At 38.9% G+C, this 8,586-nt stretch overlaps 1 protein-coding gene across 1 annotated transcript in view; it reads left to right on the top strand.

The window, feature by feature from the left end:
* Positions 1-8,586, top strand: part of SCAPER (S-phase cyclin A associated protein in the ER) — a 174,268-nt gene continuing 165,682 nt past the window's right edge. Inside the window, exons 1-3 of the mRNA XM_075713679.1 lie at positions 1-49; positions 2,093-2,168; positions 5,798-5,915. Coding sequence (XP_075569794.1) covers positions 2,106-2,168; positions 5,798-5,915 — 181 coding nt within the window. The 5' untranslated portion in view covers positions 1-49; positions 2,093-2,105. The remainder of the gene's footprint in view (positions 50-2,092; positions 2,169-5,797; positions 5,916-8,586) is intronic.

The following is an 8,586-nucleotide window of genomic DNA, read 5'->3' as shown; positions in this document are numbered from 1 at the left end:
CACCGCGGCGGGACGCGCGCGGGCGGGACGGCGCGGCGCGGCGGAGAGCGTGAGTGGCCGCTCCGCGCGCCCGGGCGCGGGGGAGGGGCGCGGCGGCAGGGCAGGGCGGCGCGGGGCGGCGGCGGCGGGGCAAGATGGCGGCGGGCCAGCCCTCCCCCTCCTCCGCCCCGCGGAGCCCCCAGGCGCTGCCCCTGCGGGCGGCTGCGGGCCCTCGGCCTTGCCGGGCGGCCGTGCTCTGCCTTGCGCAGCGCGGGGCCGGGTGAGGGAGTGAGGCCGGTTGCTACAGGCAACCGGGAAGCCCGTGGCGGCGAGCGGGAACGGTGGGTGTCGGTTAGCCCCTGCCGTATGGGGGGGGCTTGGCCGGGCGCCTTGCCGAGAAGCGGGGCTCCGCAGCCCCCGGGTGTGCCTGCGGCGGCCCTGCCTCGGCCTCGCGGCGAAAGGGGCCTGTCCCTGCCGATTAAGCCTCTTCCCCGTCGCTCCTGGTCAAGCCCGCAGTCGTGAACTAAGTCTGTGGGGAAACTTGGAATTGCTCAGTCTGAGGGAGATTCCTGCGCTTGTAAACCTCCCTGTGGCACAGGCCCACCTGTCTTGCGGTGTGCAAGTTGCGTGTATGGAAGGGAGAGGCACGCCTACGGAGAAAACTCACTGTAAACTCTTAAAAAACTGCCACAAGGCGTAGAAGTATTTTAGAAGCATTCTAAACACTATTTGTGATGTTCCTGGTTTGAACCGATGGTCTTCCTTCGCTGTCAGAAAATCATGGTTGCAAAAGCCGACAGTACAGTAGGTCTTGCAGCGTACTCGGGTAGGGTTTGCCTTCTCTACGCTTTTTTCTAAATACAGATTCTTGTTTCTAAATTATTTCCAAGTGCCATGCAGTCCTGGGAAAATACTTGGGCCCTCAGTTTTTTTTCCTTGAATATATATGTCAATTTAATGAGCTTTTATTACACCTTAATTATTACCAAGTTAATTTTGTGGGCAAAAGCACAATTTTCTAAGGTACCTCAGTATTTGAAGACTGCATGCTGGGCCTGTCCTGATGTCTGAAGTGATGCTGAAATACAATATTACTTTGTCTACAAAAAACTTGGCTTCCTTCAACAAGCTGTGGATGTTTCAGTTTTCGTAAGCTCAGTAGGTTGTCTTAAAACATACAAGCAAGTGCAGATCTTAACACCTGCCTGTTTGTTGACATAGGTTTGGATATTTACTTTTAGAAAAATCAGCAGTTTATGAGGAGTACAAGATATAATGAGAATAAGGGAACAGCCCACTAAAGCAGTATCACTAATGATAAAGACCAACCAAATCCCACTTTGGATCTGATTAAAGATTACCTAATTTCTGATTATTTAGAAGTGTCTTTAACTTCTGGTTAACATCTGATTCCTCAGAAGAATAAGAACTGTTGCAGGAGAGTTTTCGCACTCTGTTCAGTAGCTGGCCAGAATTTATTTCAACCTTGAAGCCAAGGGTTTAATTTTATTTCAGAATTGTTGTCACTGTTCTGGAAGTTCTTGATAAAACTATAAATATTTAGTCCCATGTGCTTCTGCATTTGTAGCAATGGTTCTGTAGTTCAAAACTGGAAAAAGTATTTACTTTCTCAGAGTTGACGTCTACAGGAACCGTCACATCTTTTTTAAATGAGAAGTTATACATTTTATTTTGCTTTACCACTAATTATCTGCTACTGATTTCTTGGTATGTCTCTGATTAATTTTTCCTTTTGAACTAATAACCAACTTGCCCAGTCTTCTGTCACAGGAAAGGTTATTCTGCTTGCCTTCCACTATTCTAGAGCAGTCCATGCAGTGATTTGTTTTAAAGTTTTAATATTCTTTGTACTGTTTACTATCTTACTACATACACATTTACATTTTTCTGTAGGGTCATTCTCTTTTTGTTTTCTTCTTGGGCCTTTGGCTACTTTAATAAGGAGCAGTGCAAACACTTTACAAATAAAACTATCTTCCAAAAACCCTACTGTGTTCATCAGATGTCTATGACATAAATGCTGCTAAGAAGCTAAAATTAATTTTAGAAGTGGTTTAAGTGAAAATGATTAATTGCATTTATTTTGACACAGGTATGAAAACTCAATGGGGTCATCCAAAAATATAATAAGTGAGCCTGTTGATGTGGAGGAAGGCTATAACATGATGGTAAGACATTCACCTACTATAACAGTGTGGTAGGATTCTTCCTACTGCAAGAAAAACTAAATTTTCATGTTGGGATTCATTGATAAATCAGTTCATTTGTACCTTCTCTGAAAGTGTTGATTCTAGAAACTGAATCAATTTAATTTATTAACACCATGATGAGAAACTTTCAAAAATGAATTTTAATGTCGAAGAGATCTGAGTATTTCTTCTGGTTTTGCATCATTTCTAATTGTGTTAGTATATAGGGTTTTTCTGGACTTTAAGACATTTGTTTCGGCTGATTCCTATTTTAAACTGCTTTCATCCCACCTGTGCTCCAGTGTAAGACTGTAATGTTTGGTTACACTAATAGAGTCGTGTCCTTTGAAGTAGCTGAGGTTAGAGCTGAAGTCATTTTCTTTGAGAATGCAATGGATGAAACTGGTGGTTTTGTTTGCAGCAACGTATTTATATATATGAACACCATTAAACCAAGAATTCTCATAAAAGGTCTTTTAATATTCATAGCCATGCGAAGAAGCAGTACAGCCTAAATCACAAAAATCTGTTATTGAGGGCTAAACAAATCTGTAATCACTCCTTTTGCCTAGCAGATGATTGTATCTACAGCACTTTGAAGAAGGTAACTTCTCTGGATAGTTAAGTAGCAAATAGGAGGGATTGAGGTTGAGGAAGCGGTCAAAAACCTATGTATCAATACCACTTCACATATATGAAGGACGGTATTAAAGCTTGCTGTTGCCTAGTCAAATGAAGAGACTATGTTGATACCCACTGTGGCCTTTGGCACAATAGTTTACGCTTCTCTGTGGCTGTACGCTTCATTATTGCTAACTGTCCCATTAAGAACCCCTTTAAGGGTTTGCTGTTTTCTTTTGACTTATGTCTAAGTTATGGAGACTAGAATTTTAAGTCAGGCTCTAGTTTCATGCTACAAAGTACTTGCAAATGTTGTATTGAGATACTTCTGCTTTCCTTATAAGCCTTTCCGGCTTGTAAAAAAAGAAATAAAATACTTTAAAAAATCAGTTTAGTGTGGACTAATGCAAAGTCTTACACTTACAGGGGAGTAATGATCTCCAGAAATAAGGATGGAAAACAACTGTCTTGGTGGCAGTTGTAAAGAAAGGAACCTTAGGATTATAGAAGGTCGTATGTGCAATGAGAAATTTAGCTTATATATTAGGAAGAGTTGGGTCTGTTCTGACCAGGGGACGGGGACTTGGGGATTGGACTAGACCTGCAGAGGTCCCTTCCAGGCTTTGTTATTCTGTGACTGTGTAAGTCGTGCTAATTCATGTGTGATCTGTCATGACATATGTGTTAGGGTTTTATATCGTAAGTGATGAAAAGGTAATACCATATTGCAAAAAAACCCCATGCATCATTTGATGTTTAAATGGAGGTGTCATCTGTAAGATGTGAATAACCTGTCCACAGTGCTCAGCATTGAGAAAGTCTTCATTGAAGTATTTGTATCTGCTTTTGGACATTGTAATTCAAAGACAGATGTGAATCAGTTACAGACAGTCTGGAAGAGAAAACTGTAAGTGCTCAGATTCAGAAAACCTGAAATCTGAGATCTGGAAAACATGAGAAAAAAGATTAAAGGAATAGGAATGGTAAGCCTGGAAGATAGGAAGACCAATGAAGGATGAAATGGAACATAACAGCATAAAAAATAATAGGAAGGAAAAAATTACAAATTCTTTCCAAGTCTTCTATATATGGCAAGAATTAGTGGGCTCATGCTGTAGGAAAGCCGTAGTTAAATATTACATAGATTGTGCCGAGTGAACGCTGCTGGTGGAGGATTTGGAAGAAAAGATGCAATAAATGAGAGAAGATTTATTTGTTTACTCATTTCATTTTTGGCAGTTGGGGGTGCCATAGATTAGCTTTAATTCCAGCTAAGGTGAGTATTTGGGTCTTTTTTGAAGATTTGAGAATAAATTAATGCAAAATGCAGTCTGAACATTATTCTTTTGGTTTAAGACAGACATGTTTCAGAGCTGATTAAGTTAAAATTATTTGAGTCTGTTCTGAAGTAAGCTACCATAATTCTTTACATTGGGAGTTTATACAGTAGTTTAAAGTGATTTTAAAAGTTGTGTGACATTCGTGGATCTTTAACTCTTAGATCGATGATGGAAAGTGTATCATTAAGCAACAAGGGATTAAAAACCCAAACCAAACTTGATTCAGCAGAAATGGTTGCTCTTCCTAAAAGTTCCTCACAAAAATGGGCAATTAATTATATAGAATAAGGATAGACTAGAACCAGTTTAGTACAGATCCTGGTTTTTTTAAGTGCTTTGCTTAGGTTTCTTTGGGCCAAAATATATAATTTGCTTTATTTATTTCATTAGGTTTTCCAAAAGTTCACTTACATAGCAGTGCTGTTTTTTCTTTGTTTTCGTTGTATTACTTGGTGATATCTCTAGGTAGGTCTGTGGAGCACTAGATGGCACACTGCAGCTTTGAAACAAGCAGTTGAGGACATCTGGCTGAGAGAAACCTAAGTTAAATAATATTATATAAGCATTGAAGTAAAAGCAGTTTCTCGTTTGTGTTGCGTTTCCTACCACCTTAATAAATTATATCCATGTATCTGCTATATTCATTTTTACTGTGTTTTCTTTCTAAAGATGTACTGGTACTGTAAATCAAAGTGGTTGCAGGTTTGAGTCATATGGTAAGAAAAAAAAAGAGGAAAAATGTGTCTTCTGATTAGTGCTATAGAAAATCAGTCTATGCCTAAGATAATATTTAGATTTATGTAACTTCTTTGTGGTTAAGTTTGTCAGTGTTTAAAGATAACTTGGTTAGCAGTTTTGTGCTATCATGGTACATAAATTTATCATTACAGCATATAGTTTGGCTTTGTTTCAAATTATTTTCTGAGGAATAACTTGATACACTGTAGAAGAGGCAAGATTTTATCTAATTGGTATCTGTCAGTTGATACAAATATTTCTTAATATATTTGGTTTCAAGTGTCTTGCGATGGTGTATTTTGCAAGTGGAAAGAAGTATGTTTGTTAGGTAAACAAAGTTCATCCTCAGTGTCTCTCATTCTGTCTTTGAACAGCTGCAGCTTTCTAGTAATAACAGCTAACTTTAGTTGCCAGGAAATATTTTCTATGTTCTTGTTCTCTCAGTGAAAGAGAGGTGGGCTTTTTATTTAAGTTTCAGATGGTTCCGATAAATCTCGTGCCTTTGTCCAGGCTCTCTCCAGTCAGCTAACACATGTATTTTGGTCTCGTGCAGCTTTTATCTTGAATAATTAGTTCTGTTAACACAAAGTAACTAAATGTTTGTGAAGTCTACTGTGATGATCTAGCAGCATTGACAATCAGTTGAATGGAGATTAAAAATGTGTGGTGTAGACATACGCATACTGAGGGCTGGGTAGTAGCTCTCATGTCATGTTGATGAATCAGTCTGCTTATTGTGCAGAAAAATGGTTGTGAGAATGAATAGGTACACCTGTTTCGGATATTTGAGGAAAATTCAGTACCTGTGCTTTCCACTTTGGATGGTTTAACCACATACTGGATGAAATTAACATATCAAAACAAAAATTTATATATTTGTTTCCCCATCCCTGTATTTCTTGTTTTCAGGCTTCTTTCCAACGCTCTAATAGCCATGACAAAGTGAGGAAAATAGTTGCAGAAGAGGGACGTACAGCAAGGAACCTAATTGCGTGGAGTGTTCCACTGGAAAACAAAGAAGATGATGGTATGTACTCAGCAGTCTTCCACCAGCTTTGTTCCACTTCCATCCCGTTGTCCACTAGAGTTGCTCGCCTGGAAACTTGTTTCTTATGTAGGATTTCTCTATAAAAAAAAATGGTTCTGTTTAGCGCACTTAATACAATTTTAAAGCTTTTTTCCAAAATGGACCCTGCAGTTGACAGATCACTTTATAAAACCTTCACAGTGACAATTAAAAACTGTCTTAATTTGGTCTTTAAGCAACATCTAAGACTCTTCTCTCTTGCTGATGTTATCAAGATAGTTGTGTAATATAATAATGTTATCTTAAAATATTAGACTTTGAAAAGGCTGTTAAAAACTGATCTCTTGTAACTTGGGAATTCAGAATTGTAGGGATGGCTTAGAACAGTCCCAACAAATTGCTCCTTATGCTCTGAAACAAATAAGTTTGGAAGTTTCTTTTGGTATCACTTCAGTCTGTGGTAAACATCTGTGAAGAATCTTTAAGGAAGGGGGTATGTGGGGACAGTTTTCCATAACACAAGTCCACAGAACAGTTCTGTTACTGTTGTAATATTCTCTTGTGGTATGATGACTTAAGGAGCCAGGAACTGACTTCAATTTTTGTACTGCTCAAGCTGTTCCAGATGTCAGAATGCTGTTTTTGAGGACTTCATCGCAAGTATTTTTGTAGCTCACATGTCCCTGTGGAGGTGCTGCTGCTCTTGAGACTTAGGCAGGAGTATCTAAAAGTAATTTTTTTTTAAATTTTTTTTTTTCCTGTGGGGGTGGCTGAACACTGGAACAAGTTGCCTAGAGAAACTGGGGGCAATCTTCATCCTTGGACATGCTCAAAACTTGACTGGACAGAGTCCTGGGCAGCGTGCTCTAGCTGACCCTGCTTTAAGCTGGGAGGTTGGACTAGATGATTTTTAGAGGTTCCTTCCAACCTCGGCTATTCTGTGATTCTGCCAGTGGAAAAGATATTTCTATGAACAGTTAAGTCCAAGTTACAAGATAATTAACCCTGTGTCTGAAGCAAAGTGAAGTAAAGTTTAAGCTGTCTTTGGCTTGCTTTATGCATTAAGGTGTATTTATGTTTTTTTTTTCTTTTTAAAGCTGAAAAGTCTAAAGTGACAGAAGACAAGGAGGTGCATGAAAACCTGTTTAGAAGTTTGTACATGGACATTTGCATAGGTTACATCAAGGAAATTAGATCAGTTCAGGATGCATAGCTGTACCTCTGTTGAACAGTGACAAGCAGAATGACAGATAAATTACCTTTGTCAGCTAAACATCCTAAACCTAATTACAAATGTCCACATTTACAGGCTTTGGTTTCTGGTTCTGACCCTTTTACTTCAGTGTTGTCCCAGCTGTCTTAGTAAACATGTAAACAGTAATCAGGAAAACATACTGTGAATTTTTGTTAGCTACATGTAGGAAGAGAAAATGGAAGTAATTTAAGATTTGAGCATAACCTGACCAATTAGAATGCATACCTCCAGCTTTGGATCACATGCAGCAGCTACTCAGTTATTATCATGAATACCTGTATTTGTAAGTGGGTCAGTTCTGTGTTCTTGTGGGAGCTTCATGTACATCTGTCTGCAGAAATTGCATTTATCTGTTTGGTAGTCTTACAGTTGCCTGTGTCTTCTTGAGTATGTTAGTAGATCCATTGATATAACTGGACTAGTCACATGTCAGTTAAGCAGAATGAGAATTGGGACCTAAATTGTTTATAGATTCTGAATTACACGTTTGGGGAAGGTAGTAATGTGAATGAGTTTATGCAAGTGGATCGTAGAGTATATTTCTAACAGTATTTTTGAGCTGCTTGTGAGTTGATTCAATTTCTGTTTAAAGAGTCTATTATTTTTTAATACTACCTTGCTTGTAATACTATTTTAGAGACTTTCAAGTAAGACTTTTCCCTTAAAAATGAGTGAATGTGAGTCGTAGATGAATGTTTGCTCCAAGTATAACATCTTCTGCCACAACATGAAGAATGAATATAAAAGTGAATTTTTAGCCTTCATGAAATAGTTGTTACGTATGATAATTAAAATCCAAGTAGCTGCATTCATTTCCTTCTTTTGGTTGTATTAGCACCATTGTAATTTTTAAACTTTTTCTCACTGGTGCTTTCTTCTCTTGAAAATTTCTTCATTAAATTGTAGGCTGACTTTTTTGTGCAATACAAAGAATCTGATGATAATTGCCTGATGGAAAATTTCCCTGTGGAAAGGAACTTGGGGCTAAGGAAAGTCTGGCAGAACCAGATCCTTTATGTCTTGACCCTTGTCCTGGCATAGAGGGTATATATGTTGGTGTCAGTGAGTTCCGATTCATTTTATGCTGATCTTTCAATATGTATTTTGTCCCTGAGGAATGATACAGTAATATTATGAATTAGGACAGTTCTAATTCGTTCAGGTGTTGTGTAAATCAAGCCAAAAGTTCAGGGTGCCTGAGCCAATCCTGCAACTCTTCTGTATAAAGCAGAATTTTGTCTTTGGGCAGTTTCTTCTGCTCGTAATGTTCAGAGGTACTGCTTTGGCAGTAAGAGTATGTGATTTAACGTCTTGTCTTATATACTGTTATTCATTATGAGATTTTTTTTTTTTCCTGCAGAAATGGTGAGGGTATGGGCATTTGCTATTACTAGTGGTAGTGTTATAGAGGGTTGA

This window comes from Pelecanus crispus, chromosome 7 (genome assembly GCF_030463565.1).
Source record: "Pelecanus crispus isolate bPelCri1 chromosome 7, bPelCri1.pri, whole genome shotgun sequence".
Classification (NCBI taxonomy): domain Eukaryota; kingdom Metazoa; phylum Chordata; class Aves; order Pelecaniformes; family Pelecanidae; genus Pelecanus; species Pelecanus crispus.
The sequence above is the reverse complement of the archived record's forward strand: the minus strand, read 5'-3'. Positions and strand labels throughout refer to the sequence as shown.